At 40.0% G+C, this 22,475-nt stretch overlaps 1 protein-coding gene across 1 annotated transcript; it reads left to right on the top strand.

Annotated features, from left to right (window-relative positions):
• The first annotated feature begins 17,429 nt into the window (after window positions 1–17,429).
• Window positions 17,430–18,225, top strand: LOC101643710 (KRR1 small subunit processome component homolog). The gene has a single exon (XM_013004897.2). The coding sequence runs from the start codon at window positions 17,629–17,631 to the stop codon at window positions 18,223–18,225; it is 597 nt and encodes a 198-aa protein (XP_012860351.2). The 5' UTR covers window positions 17,430–17,628.
• The last annotated feature ends 4,250 nt before the right edge of the window (window positions 18,226–22,475 follow it).

Here is a 22,475-nt window from a genome sequence, read left to right as displayed (position 1 = left end):
AAATGGAGAGAAAATGTTTTGAGAAACGATGTACAAATGCGCTTTACACAATTGATGTGTGTATGGATTGGAATAACAGTTGTATGAGCCCCTAATAAAATGTTAAAAAAGAGGAAAAAAACAAACAAAACAAAACAAAACAAAAAACTGTTATTTTATATTGAACAGCATTCCTGTAAACTTTCTGTAAAGCTTCAACGACTTGGGAAGATGTCCAGAGTTTTCAAAGAGTATTAGACCTGACCACAAAATTGAGACCCAAAATTAATCTTTCTTCCAAAGGCTCTCAAAAGACTAAATCTGTTACTGACAGAGCTTGTCTGCAGCCATCCATTGTTTACAGAGACATGTTTAAAAACACTTTATAGAAATAAACCCATGCATAGATGAACTTGAATTCCAGTAGCAATACATTTGGACTCATGTTCACACTATCAACTGTGATCATCTATTTAGAACACTAAGCACATTGTTCTGCACCTTCCTCATGTCACTTAACACAGATTGTCCTGGATTTCCCACAGGGTTCCGTTCTGATGCTTCTATCATTAGGTGGTCCTGACATAAGTCAAAATCTTTTCAATTTTTCCTGTTACTATTGCCTTTTATTATCAGTATCTTTATAAACCATAACACTGAACACCCATGAGCGAACATCTGAGAATGATAACATCAGCAAATTACACGCAGCAGCACAGTGCACAGAACACATTACTAATGATTAGATGAGCCAAAAAAAGAAAAAGAAATCAACAAAACCAACAAGAACCCACAAACAAAAGCAGACTTCCACAAATAGAGTTGGCCATAACTCAAGTATGTGGTCAGCTGGCCTACCTGTAACACATTGTGACTATCTTTTCTTTGTGAGACTAGAGACCGAGTTCCTTTTCGTATTTCTGTGCGAATGCCCTTCCACTGGATAGACCATCAAACTAGACCCTATTACTAGAAAGTGTATGCTTAATCTTTTGCTTGTATAGCAATTATGTAACTTATAACCTTGTGTGTATGCCATTTTATGCATGAGCAGAAGTGTGGGATACATTTCTACAAGTGGAATTTCTGGGTTAAAGCCTGTGTGCATTTCACATTTGATAGCTATTGCCAGATTGCCCTCCATAGGGATGTTACCAAATCTCATTAGTGAAAGAGATTAGAGTCTTAAAATCTTCTTTTAACCAAGTTTCCTTTCTGTTCCTTTTTTTTCCTTCAAATCCACCTTTTTGTCCTTGCTGCCTAAGCTCACCAGCGTTTCACATCTCTCTAAATAATTTGATCATTTTAATTGCATTTTTTCCTTTTTGATTATCTCAGGCTGAATTCAGAAATCTCAAGAGGTGACTTGGGCTGGGATGAGACTGCCATTGTATAAATTAAGGAAAGTCAAGGAAAGGTGAGGATGTATTCCACATGAAACAAGTGCATAGGAAGAGAGTAGGAGGCAATTATCTAAAGGAGTAGAGGACATGTTTTGAGGAGTTCTGGGAAATGCAGTTAGTTGGGTACGTTATGAATAAGGTGCCCTAGAGAGCACCTTTATTATTAAGAATTTGGCAGCTGACAAAAAGGTCAGTGGTTTGCACCCACCAGTGGCTCTGCTGCAGAAAAGACCGGGGACTCTGCTCCCATAAAGATTATCTGCCAGGACTGGGAGGAGAAGAGCCAGTCAGGGTGCAGTGTAGCAATGATGAAACATACAACTTTCCTCTAGTTCCTACATGCTTCCTCCCACCCCACTATCATGATCCCAATTCTACCTTACAAATCTGGCTAGACCAGAGGATGTACACTGGTACAGATAGGAACTGGAAACATAGGGTAGGAACTGGAAACAGGGAATCCAGGATGGATGATCCCTTCAGGACCAGTGGTGAGAGTGGTGATACTGGGAGTGTGGAGGGAAGGTGGGGTAGAAAGGGTGAACCAATTACAGGGATCTATGTATAGCCTCCTCCCTGGGGGACAGACAACAGAAAAGTGGGTGAAGGGAGATGTCGGGCAGTGTAAGACGGCAAAATAACAATTTATAAATTATCAAGAGTTCATGAGGAGGGGGGAAATGAGGAGCTAATGCCAGGGACTTAAGTGGAGAGCAAATGTTTTCGGAACAATGAGGGTAACAAATGTACAAATGTGCTTTATACAATTGATGTATGTATGGATTGTGATGAGTTGTATGAGTCCCCAGTAAAATGATTTAAAAATATTCTATTTGATATAATATTACAACCAGCTTTTACTTTTTCATAGTTTCCAATTTTTAAAATAGAATTTTATCTATTTTTAAGTTGATCATATTTTATTTTACAATCTTCGTTAGATTTTTCTTTTTTAAAGTCATATTATTGGGGTTTCATACAACTCTTGTCACAATCCATACATCCCTCCATTGTGCCAAGCACATTTGTACATTTGTTGCCATCATCATTTTCAAAACTAGATTTTTCTATTACTGAAAATTCTTAGAGACCAAGTCTCATAATTTGTTATATCTAATTCATTGTGGATTATTTTCATTTGGTTTTTGATTTGGTATTTTGATCCCATATTCAGTGAGTTTTAACTTCAGAGACCCTGTTTGAGATGCATTTTTGTAGAAAGACTTGTGGTTTTGTAAAATGGATTTTTATACTTTTCTTCCAGATGCCCTAGCTAGATCAGTGGTCCAGAAGTGTTGAATTAATTTCTCAAGCTGAAGGGTCCCAGTAACAAGTGGTACCGTAAACTCGAACTCCATAATTAAGGGAGTCATAGACTCCTGATTACAGATTTTGAGGGAGGCTTTTTCCCTTCCCATAACTCAGACCAACGTAGACACACTTTCTTGGTGATCCACTACTAAGGCCATAGGCAGAACTTCCTGTGTGAACTTTATTAAAACTCAAGTCTTTAAATTACTGAGACCAGGACACCACAGTTCTTGGACTTCTGTTTTATATCCTTACACTCTTGGGAGATAATGAGTAATAAGAAGAAGATAAGTGCTAACACTTATAATCAACAGACAATGGGCCAGATATTGTTCTAAGCATTTGACGCTGAAACCAGTTGCCTGGAGTCGATCACGTTCATCCTAACACCTTGGGTGTCAGAGTCTAACTGTGCTCAGCAGGGAGTTTACTGGCTTTGATCTTTCAGAAGGACCACTAGGAGATTGATTTCCCAGCCTCTCTTCTGAGTGGATTACAATCACCAGCCTTTCAACGAGCAGGCCAACACTGAATCATTTATGCCACATGAGGACTCCCTTTTTACCTTTAGTCTTCATAAAACCCTCTATAAAACATGCAATTCTGCTTTTCCAACTTTTCAGATGAGAACACTCAGAAAGTGAAATAACTTGCCTAAAGTCGCATAACAAGTAAGTGGCAGAATTAGAATTCAAATCCAGACATTATTACCCTAAGATCTGTATTTTAATCACTATAAAACATTGTGTCTGAACTGTAGATTAAAATTAATCCTTTCCCTCCAATATTTTAACATTCTAGTGGTAGAATTTTCTGGTTATTTGGACTATCATATTGTCAGTAAAGAAAATCACAAGTCTTGATTTTAACATAGCTCATCATGCTCTCAGAGTTCTGATCTTTTACTATTCCCATCCTATTATCGAGGGGATGCAATCGAATGTGTGTTTATTGCGGTGATTCCTGGCTGCTTATCTTTAAGGGATTTCCAAGTATAAACGTTTATAAAAATAAATTGTGAATTTTTGAGATGAAGAGATGTTTAAATTTGAATGAGGAGTGGATGGATATAGTGATACGATAAATCATAAGAGTTGTGGTCAAAGTTGAGGGATTCCTGAAATCAGAAAGTAGTCTCCAGAAAGCAGGATCAGTACCACCTTTGTTAAAGACATTTGTTAAAGACACAAATAACTGACCCCATCCTAGATGTGCTAAATTTCTAAGGGTGGAGCCCAGCAATTTAACAAACCTTTCAGTTAATTCTGCTATACCCTACTGTTGATAACCAAAGCTATAGTCTATTTAGGATTTAACTTATTTCAAACACCACTATCCATTATATAGTGGCATTTTGTTGTCCTTGTGACCTCAGTAAATGTCCATGAATCATAAAGCATTGCCCCTCAAGCCAAAGTTTACTGCTTCTCTCGCTAGAACAGGTCTATTAGATTCCCCTTCATCTTCTCCTGCCGATTATGTTTTACCGTAGTGCTGCCTTTTAAACATCTGGGATTTTTAAGGAGTGACTGCCATTGAACATAGTGGGGAAATTCAGAAGTTTGGAAAGTAACTCTTATTCTTTAAAATAAAAAAAGATGAGATCCATTATTCTTAATCTCTTTCATTTCTCTATAATAAGCAATAGTTGAAGTTTGGGATCTTTTATAGGCGATCAAAGATGTAACCCTAGTTTTATGGCTGCACTATCAAAAGAAGTAACTAGAAATTAGGTCTATATAAGCTGCCTTTAAAATTGTCAGCATTTTAACTAATTTGTGAAGAGTGTTTTTTCAGCAGTTCTTTCTAATGTTCATGTGTGAAATATTTTCATGCTGCCCTTTCCTTTAGCAAACATCTATCGATCCTCCTGTGCCAGGGATTGTCCTAGACACTGAGGGTACAATTATAACGGAGCCCGTTGTGGTTTCTGTCACCACACCACTGAAAGGTTGGTGGGGAGACAGACAAGAGAACAGGTGATTACAGTACAGTGTGATAAGTGTTATGATAGGTGAAAGAAAGAGCACCATTGGAACTGTTCTCAATAAAAATGGAACATAACTGCTGTCTGAGTGATTTATTGCGCTTGATTATAAAATATGCACATAAGATAGAAGCTAACTCCTACTCATCCTTCAGAAGGCAGCTCAAGTTGTCAGGCCTTTGCATCCTCCAGTGCCACCCCATCACTCTGCCCACCACAGTTGAGATCAGTGCCCTTTCTGTTGCTTTCACAGAGCCCGGTGTAGACAAGGGTCTTCCAAAAAGTTCATGGGAAAATTGAATTGAAAGATAATGTAATCCTTGTCTTGGACTTTTTAAAGCCTTCTTGTATTTCTTTCAGTGTACTTTTCACAGTGTATTCTACTGGGTTTGTTCAAATGCTTCTTACACTGTTATACTCTACGCTCTTGGAGGGCCAGGGCAGTATCTTCATTGTCTTTTCAGTTCCAGCACAGCGTCAGTAACCGTAGCCTTTCCTCCTCATCTGTTGCATAATTTAGACTTGCCTTTCCCAGAAGTGCCACTATTTTCATTGTTATCACCTCGAAAGAATTGTGCTTCTGTATTAAACTTTCCTCTACAAGGTGCATGAATGCATTATTAAACCTCTGCACCCCAATTTGCTTCTAAAGTAGACAGTGTGTCCTAATACTACCTCAAAATCCAGACCAATAAGAACTGTCTCTACAGAAAACAGAAAATAATTTGTAAGAGGGGAAACTGGGGTTGGTGAGGGAAAGGGAGGGGGATGCCAATAAACCCAGGGATAAGGGAACAACAAGTGATCTAAAATTGATGCCTAAGAGGGCACAGGATGCCTGCTGGGGTTTGATCAAGTGCAATGTAGCCAAGAGGAATTACTGAAACACAAATGAAGGTCAAACATGATAGTGGGACAAAAGGAAATAGAGGAAATAACTAGGAGGCAAAGGACATTTATAGAGGTCTAAATAAAGGCATGTACATATGTAAATATATTTATATTTAATGATAGGGAAATAGATCCATGTACATATATTTATGTTAAGTATTAAGGTAGCAGACAGACATTGGGCCTCTAGTCCTCCCTCAATGCAAGAACACTTTGTTCTATTAACCCAGCATTCTGTGATGCTCACCCTCCCTGACACGACTGCTGAAGACAAAATGGGTGCATAAGCAAATGTGGTGAAGAAAGCTGATTGTGCCCAGCTATCAAAAGATAGTGTCTGGCATCTTAAAGGCTTAAAGATAAACAAGCGGCCATCTAGCTGAGAAGCAACAAAGCCCACATGGAAGTAAACCAGCCTCTATAATCATGAGGTGTTGATGGCATCAGCTATCAGGTACCAAAGGCCCAGGACAAAAAATCATATTGATGTGAATGAGGGGGAGGGCAGAGTAGAGACCCAAAGCCCATCTGTAGACAATTGGACATCCCCTCACAAAGGTTACAAGGCAGAGAGGAGCCAATCAGGGTGCAAAAGAGCACTGACAAAACATACAACTTTCCTCTAGTTCTTTAATGCTTCCCACCCCTCACTATTATGACCCCAATTCTACCTTACAAATCCATCTAGACCAGAGTATGTACACTGGTACAGATAAAAGCTCAAATTACAGGGAATCTAGGGCAGATAAACCTCTTAGGACTAATAATGAGAGCAGTGATAGAAGGAGGATAAAAGTAAGGTTGGGGGAGAAATGGGGAACTGATCACAGCGATCGATATATAGCCCCCTCCCGGGGGGATGGGCAATAGAAAAGTGGGTGAAGGGAGACAGTGGCCAGTGTAAGACATGAAAAAACAGTGATTTCTGGTACAGATAGGAACTGAAAATACAGGGAATCCAGGGCGGATGAGCCCTACAGGACCAGTGGTGTGAGTGGCGAAACAGGGAGGGCAAAGGGAGAATGGGTAGGAAAGAGGGAACCAATTACAAGGAACTATATGTGACCTCCTCCCTGGGGGACAGACAACCGAAGGGGGTTGAAGGGAGACGTCGGACAGGGCAAGATATGACAAAATAACAATTTATAAATTATCAAGGGCTCATGAGGAAGGGGGGAGTGGGGAGGGAGGGGGAAAATGAGGACCTAATGCCGGGGGTTTAAGTGGACTTACTCTAAGAATAACAGATTGTCTCTCTCCTCAATCGAACTGTTGTTGCAGGTCATCAAGTGGATTTTAACTCTCAGTGATTCCATGTAGAGAGTAGAATTGTCTCAAAGTCTGTAATTTACTGGAGTAGATCACCAGGTCTTTCTACCATGAAATTGCTGGGTGGGTTCTCACTACCAAGTTTCAGTCAGTGACTGCATGCTTAACTGCTGCATCACTTGGGTTCAATCCCAGTTAGACTACCAAAGACCAAAAACAACCCACTGCCATTAAGTGGATTCCAACTCAGAAGACCACTCTATGTTAGGATTCTACAACTGGAAATCTTTACAGGAGCAGACAGCTTCATCTCTCATCAGTAGAATGACTGAGGGCATTGAACCACCAACCTTTGAACCAGCAACTTGTGGTTATTGGCCAAACGCCTAACCCATGATGCTACCAAGATTCTGTTTCCAATCACACTATTCTGACTGAATAATCTCCTGATGGCAGAGATGGGAATGCTGCTTTGTCTCAATAACAGAATTCCTCTCACCAAGCCTGACTTAATTATTGTAGTTTGTCAGCATCTCATTTGTCAACAACAGTTATCAATCCAATTCCATTCCGGGGAGTTGGGGGTGAAGGGCTACAATTTTGGTGGTTCTGGAGTTATAGAGGGGAAGAGGCATTCAGAAGGCCACCTGGTGGCAAGATGACTATATTGCCCTCTATTAGGGAGGAAGCGCGGGTGTTTTCGTTGGATTTTGCTTGCCTAACCCATCTCTGCCAGCGCCAATAGTGTACACTTCCTGAGTGCCTTAAACATTCTGATGGATTCCCATTCATTACTGACAAAGGGACTCACATTACAGAGAAAAAGAACAAGGCGAAGTACTGATGACACAGGATTTCTTAGTCTTATGACACAACCCTTCCCCAGAAGCAAGAAACATGCTCTAGAACATGAATAATCTATTTTCAGTTACAACTCCAACTGGAAAGAAAAGTCTTACAAGGTTGGGTGTTCTTCTAAAGTGCTTTCTGACCCAGCAACCATATATGATGAGGATGTTTCCCCCTAAAACAATAAAAGTTTTAAAGGGACACGGAGCATCTCTTGATTACTGCTATGTCCAGTCATATTAGTTTCAACTTCTAATTTCAGTGGAGCTATTATCTTGTCTTCTGGTGGAGGCTTTATTCATCTTATTTTAAACCAAAAGTATCTGGAGATAAGAGAACCAGAAAACGTTCAAACTAAAACAAAACAAAAACACACACTCACTGCGGTCAAGTCGATTCCAATTCATAGCAACCCGATAGTGCAGGCAGGCAGGATACAACTGGGTTTGTGAGTTTCCAAGACGATAACTTTCTACTTTCAGTAGGGGAAAAAATCCACCAGTGCAGGTCTACTGTCTTGAGCATCCAATCCCCCTTGCATCGTTGGAGATAATCCTCCATTATATGACACTTGCTGATGATGGGGCTCTAACTTATGTTCCCAAAGCCAAATTAGTCAGCAGCTAGAACATGAACATGAAGCCTAGATGTAGTCAAACACACTTGGGACTTGTGTTAGACAGGGTTCTCTAGAAAGATAAAACCAAATTGCTGATAATTTAATATATTTATTTATAAAGATAATTAGATATATAACACAAGAAATGAAATGTTAAATTATATACAGATAAATGTATAATACAAGAAATGAACAGTTAAATTATAAAGCAGTACAAATGGCTCAGTGCAACTCACTCCCATGAGAGAGAGTTGTGAGACACTAGCAGTCCTTCCAAGTCTAGTCTTCTGCCAGGTCTTCCTCTGTATATAGAGAGAACTAGGCTATCTCAGCACAGCAGCCAATCACAAGGCAGGTCACCAACTGTCAGCCAGGTCACCAACCGCCAGTCCCCAGCTCCAGAGATGTCTTAAAGGGACCTCAACTTACAGTGACACAGCCCATAGGCTAGGCGTCCCACAGGTAGTGTAGCCTGTAAACTGAGGCACAGAACAAGCAAGGCAGCCGCACACTGGTCCGATGATCAAAGAGCAAGATACAAGAAAGGCCATGCTCACCGAGCCATTATCTCTCCGCCCTTCAGTTAATCCCACTTGTGTTTATCAGCCAGGCTGGCACAATAAACTATCTCAGGACTTGAACTCTGAAATGAGTCCTGCAAATGGGGAACGATGGTTGAAATAGACTCCCAGCAGCCGGTGGTTCCAGCACTGAGTCCACGGGATGTTCATCTGGCTGGGGCCAGGGAATCCGCAGAAGCATCAAGACAAACTGAGCTGTGACCTTGTGGCTCCTATTGTCTGATCACTGTTGATCACTACCTGTTTCCTGAGTCTTGTTCTCTATCTTTCTCTTTGATTTGAGGAGCTACTTAATATTCTGCCAATTAATTCATTTCCTGCTAAAATTTTCTGCAAACCATAAAGCAAAGCCATGGCTCCCAAGTTAATTCGGACTCACGGCAACTCTTTAGGACGACGGAGTAGAACTGCCTTGTAGGGTTCCCAAGGCCATAAATCGTAAGGAAAGAGGATTGGCACATCTTTCTCTTGTGGCCTGACAGAGCCCCTGAACTTCCAGTGAGCAGTCAAATGCTTAACCCCTGCACCACCAGCTTGCTTCTGTTGCTTGTGACTGAGACCCTCCTCTTTGTGCTGCTTTGTACAAAGTGCTTTGTGCTCAATAAACTACATAATAAACTACTAAACTACATTTAGTAGTTATTCAGTAAACAGCTGCTGAGTGAGTGAGAAGCTATCCGTTTTTTACAATCCTCCCAAGATTGTCTTCTGTGGGAGCCTACCTTTGATTTTCCTTAACATGCCAGAAGAAAATTTACTTTATTAAATAATCATAAACATGGTCTGGAATGTATATGTTCTTGACGGCAGGTGATAGATACCACAGGGGAATTTGCAGTACGGCAGGGAGACAGGGGGCTGCTCTTACAATCATGTGGAGGCTGGGGAACAAACAGAGGATTGAAAGCCCTAAGCTAAATCCCTCCTCCGAAGGGAAGGTTAGCTTGTGCTTCAGCCTGGTATTTGTTCGCTGAGCCTTCTCCACAGTGAACCCAGAGGTGGCAAGCCTCCCAAAGGCTTTCCTTAGCCCTGAAAGCTTATGCTCAAGCCGCAGGTTGTGAGGCTGTACTGTGAAGGCTCAAAAGCATGACGGGCTTCAGGATCTGAGGGCTGAACGTGCTTGGGCTGGAGGAACCTGGGTAGAATGTGAAGGCCCTCTGTCCACTTTCTGTTCTTCTTTTCTCACCACGCAAATGTAAAGTTTCTGATATAGTTGGTTTGTTTTATTTTTAATTTATCTCTTAAGAATTTATTACATATATTTCAAAGAGGTTTTATTGCGGGTAAAGTACCATTGTTAATATACATTTTGTTTCCTCAATACTATTGCGCTGGCGCTATGGGTTAGGTGTTGGACTACTAACCGCCAGTGTGTAAGTTCAAACCCAGCAGCCATGCTGTAGGAGAATGATGATGTTGTTGTCTGCTCCTTTAAAATTGGACAAAGCCTCACGGAAAGGATGGTAGGGCCAACAACAGCTCATGACATGTTGTCCCCTTACTGGAGCATACTGCGACAGAGGACAATACTGGAGACACACCACAGGGAGGTAGTGCAACCTGAACCACCCCCACAGCAGGGCGAACCAAGAAGGGAACATAACAGATCAGCAATTGAAGCAAAGCCAAGCCACAAAGCCCCTAAAGAGCCCCCAAAATAGACTTCAGGCTCAGAGGGGCAGTTCCTGGAATTCCCCCAGGACCAGTGGGGAGACAGTCATAAAGGTCAGCAGTCGGACCTAGCATTGTGTATGTTTTTTCTCTTTTCTTTATTCAATCTCTGGCTTGCCTTTTGTTTGGTTTATGTCTTTGTTGGTTTGCCTACTCATATAAGATAGACATGGGAAACAAGCGCAAGGAGAAAGCCACAGGGTCAACGGTCTTGGAGGGGCTTGTGGGGAGAAGGTGGTGGTGGGGGGAGGGTGTGGTGCGCAAACAACGCCATAGACAAGGGAACAACCAGGGCATTAATACCAACAACAAGGAGGACGTAGAGATCCTGGGGGTGTTGGAGCAACAGCAATCTAGCTGCCAGGAGTTACTAAGAGGTAAAAGTAGGGCAAGCATGAGGGTGGGGCAGGAGGAAGGTAAAAGGAGACAGAGGAATGATCTAGGAAGCAAAACTATGGATAGCGGTATATATATAGGTGTATATATATATGTATATACATCAATCCATAAAAATAGAGGCATTGACCTATGTACATATATTTATATGGCAATACACTGAGGTAGTGGATGGACTTCAGGTCTCTGCTCATATCCTCCCTCACTACAAGAACACTTTGTTCTAACAAACTGGTATTCTGTGATGCTCACCCGACCAGCACAATCGCCAAAGACAAAAATGGGTGCATAAGCAAGTATAGTGGAAAAAACGGTAGTGCCCAGCTATTAAAAGATATAGCATCTGGGGTCTTAAAGGCTTGCAGTTAAAAAAAGCGGCCACCTCACAGAGAAGCAACAAGCCCACCTGGAAGAAGCACATCAGCCTGTGTGAGCATGAGGCGTCATCGGGACCAGGTAACAAGCATCAGAAGAACCAAAACAAACAAAACATATTGTTGAGAATGAGTGGGGTTGGAGCAGAAACTCAAAGCCCATCTGTAGACAATGGGACATCCCCCAAAAAGAGAGGTCACAGGGAAGGGATGAGTCAACCAGGGTGCAGTAAAGCACCGATGAAACACACAATATTCCTTTGGTTCCTTGAGGCTTCCTCACCCCCCACTATCATGACCTCAGTGTTGCCTCTCACTTTGGGCTACACTGGAGCATGTGCACAGCTACAGATAAGGGACAAGAGCTCAGGACACACAGAATCCAGGAACAGGAGTGGGAATAGCGACATCAAAAGGGTAGGGGGAAGGAGAAAGGGGGGAAGAGGATGAGAGGAAGGGGGAACCGATCACAATGATTGACACATAACCCCCCCCCCCCAAGGGGGAAGAACAACAGAAGCCATGAGGGAGCGGAGACAGTGGTTGGGTCTGTGTGAGATATGAAATAATAATAATTTATAATCCATCAAGGGGTCATGAAGGGGTGGCGAAGAAGAGCTGATATCAAGGGCTCCATAGAAAATAAATGTCTAGAACAGAATGATAGCAACATATGTACAAATATGCCTGATACACCTGATTTATGGATTGTAATAAGAGTTGTAAAAGTCCCCAATAAAAAGATCTGTTAATAAAAAAAATTAAAACACCTCAGAAACTCTAAAGAGGGATGCTATGAGTCAGAATCGACTTGATAGCCATAGGTTTGGTTTTGCTTTTGTCATTTAATAGAGAACTGTTGATACATTATTTATATGTGTAGATGTGGAATTTAAGAAACGTTTCTGACAATGAATCTAAATGGTTCAATGTTTCGCTCTGAACTTTGCTGATTGGGATTGAAAATATTCTCATTGCCAAGAGAAATAAAGATCTTACATGTAAATGACATGTAGTTCTCACTTATTCTTTTAATGGCTCCTCTCATTTGACACCCAGGATGTACTTCTATAATAAACCCAAACCCACAGCCACCAGGCTGATTCTAAGTCATAGCAAATCTATATAGGGTTTTTGAGGCTGTAAATCTTTACAGATAGTCTTATCTTTCCCCCTTACAGTGACTGATGGGTTTGAACCACCGAGCTTTTGGTTAAGAGGCCAGTGCTTCCAAGATAGCACTACTAGGGCTTTTAACTTCTCCAGTAATGTTTAGAAAACTTCTGGGGAGTCTTCTATCTTGCATGTCTGTGGCTTTGACATTAAACTTTTATGTGTTCCTTAGTATTAGAAATGCTTTGGAAAATATTATAAGGTTATGTTGGTATTTTTTAATTAAACCATTTTCTTTAAAAAATTTTTTCATCATGGTTCACAGACCAAATTAATTTTCTATTCAACAGTTCATACACATTTTGTTTCATGGCATTGATTTCAATACTCACAATGTGACAACAGTGAAATCACCTCCTAGGTTTCCTTATTTTATAAGCTGCCCTTCTTTCCTGTCCCTTCCTGTCTTCTGATCTTTGCCCCTGGCCAAATGCTATCATTTTGGCTTATATATTTTAAGGAACCATACCTCCCTGGTGTTATTGTTTACATTATAGGCCCACCCATTGTTTAGCTGAAAGTTGACCCACAGGGATTCAGTTAGGGCAAATTGAAGGAAAGATGAAGTCAGAGCCGAAAAGAAAATTTCAAACACAGCTAGAGATGACAAAGTCAAATATTAGAATGAAATGTGCAAAGACCTAGAGCTAGAAAACCAAGAAGGAAGATCACTCTCAGCAGATCCTAAACTGAAAGAACCCAAGAAGAAAATCAAGCCGCAAGATGTAATCATGAAAGAGTCTATGGGAAAAGTATTAAATGATGCAGGAAGCACCCCATGAGACGGAAAAATACATAGCACCGTTTTCCTAAAAGCAACTAGTCAACAACCCACCATTTCAGTAATATGAGCAAGAACCAATAGCGTTGAAGAAAGAAGTTTAAGATGCACTGAAAGCATTTGCCAAAAACAAAGTTCCAGGAATTGATGGAATAACAATTAAAGTGTTTCTACAAGCTGAAGAAGCACTGGAAGCTCTCACTCGTCTATGCCAAGAAATTTGGAAGACAGCTACTGGAAGAGATCTACTTCTCTGTACATTCCAAAGAAAGGTGACCCAACAGAATGCTTAAATTATAGAACAATATCATTTATATCACAGGTAAGGAAAATTTTTCTGAATGTCATCCAATAATGGTTGTAGCAGCACATTGTCAGGGAGCTGCTAGAGGTTTAGGCCAGATTCGAAAGAGAATATGGAACAAGGGATATCATTGCTAATGTCATATGGATCTTGGCTGCAAGTATAGAATACCAGAAAGATGTTTACTTGTGCTTTATTGACTATGCCAAGGCATTTGACTGTATGGATCACAACAAACTATGGTTAAACACGAGCAAAACGAGAATTCCAGAACACTGTATTGTGCTCTTGAGGAACCTGTACATGGATCAAGAGGCAGTTGTGCAAACAGAGCAGGGGAGTACTCTGTAGTTTAGCATCAGGAAAGTTGCATGTCAGGGTCGTGTCCTCTCACCACACTTGTTCAACCTCTATGCTGAGCAAGTAATCAGAGAAGCTGGATTATATGAAGGATGTGGCATCAATATTGGAGGAAAACTTATTAATAAATTTCAATATGCAGATGACACAACCTTGCTTGCTGAAAGGGAGGAGTGTTTGAAGTCCTTGCTGATGAAGATCAAGGATTGCAGCCTTGAGTATGGATTTCAACGCAGTGTAAAGAATACAAAATACAAAATACAAAGTGGCCAATAGGTAATATCATGATAATGGAGAAAATGTAGAAGTTATCAAAGATTTTGCTTGAAATACAATCAATTCTCATGGAATCAGCAGTCAAGAGATTTTAAAATGTGTTGCACTGGGTAAATCTGCTGCACAAGACCTTTTTAGGGTGTTGAAAGCAAGGGTGTTACTTTGAAGACTAAGGTGGGCCTAATCCAAGCCATGGTATTTTCCATTGCCTCATATATCTGTGAAAATTGCACTTTGAATAAAGAAGACTGAATAAGAATGGATTTATTTGAATTGTGGTCCTGGAGAAGAATATCGAAAGCACCACGGACTGCTAAAAAGACGAACAAATCTGTCTTGGAAGAAGTAAGACCAGGGTGCTCCTTAGAGGCAGGGGTGGCAAGATTTTGTCTCCCAGACTTTGGACCTGTGGTTAGGGGAGACCAGTCTCTAGAGAAGGACACCATACTTGGTCAAGTGGAGAGAGAGAGGAAGTCCTTCAAGGAGATGGATTGACACATTCGCTCCAACAATGAGCTCAGGCAGAGGAGCAATTGTGATGATTGTCCAGACCGGGCAGTGTTTATTCTCTTGGGCACAGGGTTGCTATGGGTTGGAATTGACTTGATGGTACCTAACAACAACTGCCTCACTTTCAGGATTTGAACTGAAGAGTACCCACCACCGTGCAAGATATTTCCTCAAAGTGTGATGGGGTTCTGCGAGGTGTTGCAGTGAATTGGAGAACCTTGGGATGTGACAGAATATTCTCAAGGGAGGAATAGGGGGTGGATGGAACAAAACAGTTTCTTGGAAGAATTGGATATTTGAGACATCTTCAATCTTCAAATTCCTTGTAACTATTCTGGTACTAATTCTTACAAAAGAAATTATTACTACAGAATGGATTGCTTACTCCTGCCTGAGGGATTAGCCACTGGGAATTGTGTGAATAGCAGCAAACACTGGGATAAAGTTCTGGAAGAGGAGTCCCTCAGGACTAAAATACGACTGAGAAAGAGCTACCTACTCAAAAGTAGGGTCAACCATAGTGGTATGAATAAAGTAGAGTCCTCAGAAGTTCAAAATGAGATGTGCAAACATATATTAATAACCTGAATGTTGAATGTACAAAGTATAATTCTAGGAAAAATTAGAAGTCATCAGAAATGAAATGGTATGCATAAAGTGAGATTGAAATCCAGGAATTAGTGATCTGAAATGGACTGGTATTGACCATTTTGAATATGACCAAATCATATGGCTTACTACACTAGGAATGACAAATTCAAGAGAAATGGCAGCACATTAATCATCAAAAAGAACATTTCAAGATCTACCTTAAAGTACAATGCTGTCTGTGACAGCATCTTTACCCTTGTGAGGAAATCCATTTAACACAATTATTATTCAAATTTTTGTGCCAAGCACTATAGCTAGTGATGAAGAAACTAAAGAATATGACCGACTTTTTCAGTCTAAAATTGGTCAAACATGCAATCAAAATGTGTTGATAATTATTGGCTATTGGATTGAAGAAGTTAGAAACAAAGAGTTTGAGAAAATAAGGCCCTGGTAATGGAAATGAAGCTGAGATTGCGTGCTAGAATCTGGCAAGATCAACAACACATTTGTTGCAAATACCTTTTTTCAACAACATAAATCAAGTCCATTCATATGAGCCTCACCAGACAAAATACCCTAGAATTGAATTAACTTCATCTGTGGGAGGAGACAACAGTGTGTGTGTGTGTGTGTGTGTGTGTGTGTGTGTGTGTGTGTGTGTTAGGTGCCATAAAGTCACTTCCAATTCATAGCAACCCCATGTACAATAGAACAAAACACTCCCTGATCCTGTGCCAGCCTCACAATTGTTCCTATGGTTGAGCCCATTGTTGAAGCCATTGTGCCAGTCCACCTCATTACTAGCCTCTCTTTTTCACTGTCCCTCTACTTTACCAAGGATAATGTTCTTCTCCAAGGACTAGTTTCTTTTTATAACATGTTCCAAGCACATGAGCCAAACTATAGCCATCCTTGCTTCTGAGGATCATTCTGACTCTACTCCTTCTGAGACACATTTGTTTGTTCTTTTGACAGTCCATGGTACTTTCAATATTCTTTGTCAGCACCATATTTCAAATGCATTGATTCTTTGTCAGTATTCCTTTTTCAATGTTCAACTTTCACATACTTGTGAGGCAGTAGAAAATATCATGTTTTGGGTCAGGTTCACCTTAGTTTTCAAAATGACATCCTTGATTTTTAGCACTTTAAAGAGATCTTGTTCAACAGGTTTATACATAAAAATGCAATGTATCGTTGATTTCTTGACTGCTGCTTCCATGAGCATTGGTGGTGGATTCAAGCAAGATTAAATCCTTGACAACTCCTATTTGCTCTCCATTTATCATGATATTACCTATCGGTCTAGTGAGGATTTTGGTTTTCTTTAGTTGTAATCCACATTGAAGGCTGCAATCTTTGATTTTCATCAGCAAAGACTTTAAATTCTTACTTTCATCAAGCAAGGCTGTGTCATCTGCACTTTGAAATTTATAATACATCTTCCTCCAAACCTGATGCCACATTCTTCTTCATATAACCCAGATTCTCTGATTATTTGCTCAGCATACAGACTGAATAAGTATGATGCGAGGATACAACCCTGATGAACAGCTTTCTTCATATTAAACCATGCTGTACTTCCTTGTTATATTTTCACAACTGCCTCTTGATCCAGAAATAGGTTCTGTTTGGGCATAATGAAGTTTTCTGTAATTCCCATTCTTCTCAAAGCTATCCATAATTGGTTATGAGCCACAGAGCTGAATGCCTTTGCAATGTCAACCAACTGTTAGAGATCGATATTTGTGGCCATTCCAAATAAGGTTGCCTAACACAATGCAGAAACTATTGAATATTATTAACATCATATACAAGTAAAATTTTCTGAGGACAACTGAAAAATGGTTACAGCACTACATCGAGAGGGAGCTACCTGAAATTTAAGTCAAATTAGAAGAGGATAGGTCAACGGAAGTCTCCTAAGATGGCTTCGGCGTTGCACGGGTCACCTACCGCGCCCGGGAAGAGCCAGTCTCGTCACCAGAAGGCAAAGCTGGACAGCCGAGCATGCTAACGCAAACTTGGACCTGACTGAGGGCAGCATGACTGTTAGTACAACAAAGAAGACTTCTGATCCCTATATCATCATTAGAGCCAGAGACCTAATAAAGCTTTTAGCTAGGAGTGTTTCGTTTGAGCAGGCAATAAGAATTCTTCAGGATGGTATTGCATGCGACATCATTAAAATAGGTTCTTTAGTATGAAATAAAGAAAGATTTGTAAAAAGAAGACAGCGTCTTATTGGCCCCAAAGGATCCACATTGAAGGCCTTGGAACTGTTAACAAACTGCTACATTATGGTTCAGGGAAACACAGTTTCAGCCATTGGACCCATCAACGGTTTAAAAGAGGTTCGGAAAGTAGTCCTAGATACTATGACGAACATTCATCCAATATACAACATTAAAACTTTAATGATTAAACGAGAGTTGGCAAAAGATTCTGAATTAAGATCACAGAGTTGGGAAAGATTTTTGCCACAGTTCAAACATAAAAATGTGAATAAGCGCAAGGAACCAAAGAAAAACACTGTTAAGAAAGAATTTACACCATTCCCACCACCACAGCCAGAAAGTCAGATTGACAAAGAATTGGCTAGTGGTGAATACTTTTTGAAGGCAAGTCAGAAGAAACGACAGAAGATGGAAGCTATAAAGGCTAAACAAGCAGAAGCGCTCAGTAAGAGACAAGAGGAAAGAAACAAAGCTTTTATTCCACCTAAAGAAAAACCAGTTGTGAAACCTAAGGAAGCTTCTACCGAAACTAAAATTGATGTGGCTGCCATCAAGGAAAAGGTTCAGAAAGCCAAGAATAAGAAACCGGGAGCCCTGACAGCTGAGGAACTTCAACTTAAGATGGAAGCAAAGGAAAAGACAAAGACAAAGAAAAAGTAACCAAGAAATGAAAGCCTTGGACTAGAAGTTATTAAGCTTGTCTCCTTTTGTAAAGGATTTTGAGGTGTGCTAGGCATTAGTTGCCTTATCTTTAAGAAGAAATACTTTGATCTTTTTTTTCTTGAGTTTTTGTTTCCTGAAAAGTTCTCTATAAATAAACTATTCATGTGGTTTTTGCAAAATTTTGTACTAGAAAAAAAAATTAGAAGAGGATATGCCTATATTGTTTCTGATGTTTGACGGACCTTGGCTGAGAGCAGAGGAAAATAGAAAGATGTTTACTTGTGTTTTATTGACTATGGAAAGATATGGGACTGTGTGGATCATAGAAAACTATGAATAACATTAAGAAGAATGGGAATTGCCAAAAACTTCCTTGTGCTCATGCAGAACCTGTACATGGATCAAGAGGGAGTCATTTAAACAGAACAAGGGAATACTGCAGGACTTAAATCAGGAAAAGCGTGTGTCCGTGTGGCATCCTATCACCATACTTCCCCAATCTGTATGCTAAGCAAATAATCTGAGAAGCTGGACTGAATGAAGAAACACATGGCATTAGGATGGGAGGAAGGTTTGAGTATTAACAACCTGCAATATGCAGATGGCACAAACTTGCTTGATGAAAATGAGAAGGGCCTGAGGCACTTGTTGATGAAAATCAAGGACTTCAGACATCAGTATGGATTTATATGCATTGAATCTGTTTTTTTAAAACCCTCACAGCAGGATCAATAGGCAATCTCATGATGAGTGACAACTTTCAAAAACTTGAAAATGGAAATTGTCAAGGAAGGATTTTATCTTTCTTGGATCCACAACCAATGTTCATGGGAGAAGCAGTCTAGAAATCAAAGAATGCGTTGCATTGAGTAAATCTGCTGCGCAAGGCCTCTTCTAAATGTTGAAAGTCAAGGATGTCACTTTGAAGACTCAGGTGCACTGGAGCCAAGCTGTGGTACTTGCAAGTGCCTCACAGGAATGTGGAAGTTGAACAATGAATGAGGAAGTCTGAGAAAGAATGGATGCATTCGCCAATTTCAGAACCACTTCCACATTGTTGGTATCTGGTAAAGCAGCACCCAACTCCTAGTACCAAGTTCTACTTTAGTTATCTAATACTGCTAGAGCAGAAATACCAGAAGTGGATGGCTTTAACAAAGAGAAATTATTTTTCTGACAGTTTTGGAGCCTAGAAATCTAAACTCAGGGTGCTGGCTCTAGGAGAAAGTTTTCTGTCTTTCTCAGTTACGGGTAAAGTTAATTTCTTCTCAGAGTCTGCTCTTGGGCAATTGTCACAGAGCTTGGTATCTCTCTTCCTCCATCTCTTTTAAAATCTGTTTTATATCTCAAAAGAGTTTTACTCTTTTTAAGTTATTCTTTGTGTGTGTGTGTGAGTGTGATCTAATGTAAGGAGAACTTCCTTGAAAGTGTGGGCTACCTCTGCTGTAGATGGGTATTCTGGCAACAACTTCTCTCTCTTGACCCTTCATCTGACCATCACCTGACCTGTAGTTCTTAGGAAATAAATTGCAGCCTGCTGCCTGACTTACAGAGCTTTGTATTCACCAGTTCCTACAGTCCCATGTGCCAGAAGTCTACTACTTAACCTACCAATTCTGGATCCATCAGCCTCTGCCACCACATGACTCCAGAGCAGCGGGACACCTGGAACTTGCCAATTTTCACAACTGCGTGAGCCTTTATCTTGAAATGAATCTCTTTCTCTCCTGAATTTTACTCTTTTAGAGAACCCAAACTAGGACAATGGGTAAGGGGATTGTAGATGCATTTTTGCCTTCCTATTTTTTATTTCAGATTTAAGAAAAAAAATAAGATTACTTTTATGATGAAAATAAACAACATTTTCAGTGACAGAATTATAATTGATATAAATGTGCTTAAATGGAAGAAAATAGTTTATAACCTTAACTTCACTGAAGATGTATTTGGTAAAAAATAAATTAATGCTATCTGGATATGAATTATACCCTGTTGTTTTGTAAAGGGAATAACAATGGAACAAAAGGAGGTCATCTTCAAAATGGAAAAAACAAACAAATTAAAAAACCCAAATTCTGTAGCCAGCAAAGAATAAAGGGATATAAAAGATGTGCAAAGTTTTCTACCTCAGCAACCAGGAACTAACTATAGAGCATGTGGGGTTAAGTCTTCCTCAGATGAAGGGGTTCATAGCACATAGATATGGAAGAACACGTAGGAGAAAAGTGAAACAGGATGACCTTCTGTATGCACTCAAAGCATCCGAAAACACACTGCGGAGCATGCAGACCGGCAGGAAGACAGAGGGCATCATGAGAACCGTTCATTCCCACTGTTGGCACATGAAGTGAAACAGGCCACCGCTATGAAGTGTTGTCACATTTTTTTAAATCATTTTATTAGAGGCTCATTCAACTCATCACAATCCATACATACATCAATTGTGTAAAGCACATTTGTACATTCAATGCCCTCAGCATTCTCAAAACCTTTACTCTCCACTTAAGCCCCCAGCATCAGGTCCTCATGTTTCCCCTCCCTCCACGCTCCCCTCTCCCTCATGAGCCCTTGATAATTTATAAATTATTATTTTGTCATAGCTTGCCCTATCCGACATCTCCCTTCACATTTTCAATAGAATGTTTGACTGCTCTGTTTTATCATGCTTCTCACTATTCATACTATTTGGAGAATATAACAAATAGAAGGTGAATGTCTTGACCACACAGGCTTGTTGATTATGCATAGCACATCTTCAGTCTGGTCAATAGGCAAATGCTGGGAGTTTACTGGACTGGTTTTTCATGCCTTCGCGAGGTTGTCTATAAGGTGACCAAACAGCTAGTGGATGAGCTACAGCACTTGACAGAATGAATAAAATGTCACCATGATTTCCTGGACACTTAAGAATTCTATTAGCCTCAATATGGCTCAACAATACTGCTTTAGCCAAGAGTTCTCACCTATTTGAAGTTGAGTGTAGGCAACTGCACAGTGCTGGAGAATATCTGCCCAGAATAAGAATGTCAAGCGGGCTATGAGAATATACCACATGTAAGCTGCACCATTGTCACATCACTGTATCTTTTCAATCAATGCCTCTGCTAAGTAGAATATGAATTTTCTCATGTCTTCAGCTTTCAGAAATCTAACGATAATAATCTGTGTTGAAATATTAAGGAGACATCTAGTTGGTGATTTAGTATATGAATCTGAAGCTAATGAATGAGGTCAGGTGAAAATAAATACAGTGGAATTATCTCCATAAGCAACTTGTATGAATTCTAAAATATGTGCTTGGCAAAAAACAAAAACATATTTTTCTTATAACATGGCCTCTAAATGCAAGCCAGCATCTTCATCTGGTGTTAAAACGAAGAAACAACCTTCTGTGCCAATACTGTTGGAAAACTGGCACCGTTTGATTTCCTGATTGATACTACATACATTCAAAGCCTTGTATACAATAACTTAGCTAACATTTTAAAGATTTTCAAAGATGCTTTTAACTCTGCTTTTGCAATTCATACTGTCTTTAGATCCTAATTCTCTCAGAATAAGTTTTTTCCCTTGACGATCATTTTAATCTCTATACAGGTCATAGATACAGTTATTCCCCCGGAAGAGACTACTCAAGAGTATATGGAGTGGGAGGAGGCGGGGGGCAGGGAAGAAAGATAAGGATGGAATCTTGGAGCATGAATATTTAAAATACAGCAAGAGAATTCACAAGGGTTCTAAGAAAGTGAGCAGGGGTCCCAGGAAAGATTAGTATAATAGAAAATTAAGAAGAGTATCTCCATAGAGTATTTGATAGTATCAAAAATAATGCATCGACATTAAGTAAGATAAATACTGAGAAGAGACTATCGGATTTGGAAATTACTAACACACATACTGAAAACCTTAGCAAGGCAGTGTTGATTTTATGGTGGTAGACTAAATCAGATTTAGATGGGGTATAAATTAGACAGAAGTTTGAAGAGCAGTTGTGTCACTTGGTGTGATGTAGACAATTACTTAATATGGCCCTTACAGCCACAACCCCTTTTGTGATATACTGAAATTCTAGGCTCTGTGCTTGTGGACAATAAATGAGGAAGACTGAAGAATAATCAAGGTATTTGAATCATGGTGCTGGCAAAGAATATTACAAGTACGTACCATGGATCGTCAAAAGAACAAACAAATTTGTCTTGGAATAAGTACAGTCAGAATGCTCCTTAGAAACAAGGTGGTAAGACTTC

Source organism: Echinops telfairi, unplaced genomic scaffold, assembly GCF_000313985.2.
Source record: "Echinops telfairi isolate 266 unplaced genomic scaffold, ASM31398v2 ScPeMD7_7469;HRSCAF=8507_1, whole genome shotgun sequence".
Taxonomy (NCBI): Eukaryota; Metazoa; Chordata; class Mammalia; order Afrosoricida; family Tenrecidae; genus Echinops; species Echinops telfairi.
Note: the sequence above shows the minus strand (reverse complement) of the source record. Positions and strands in the feature narration are given on the sequence as shown.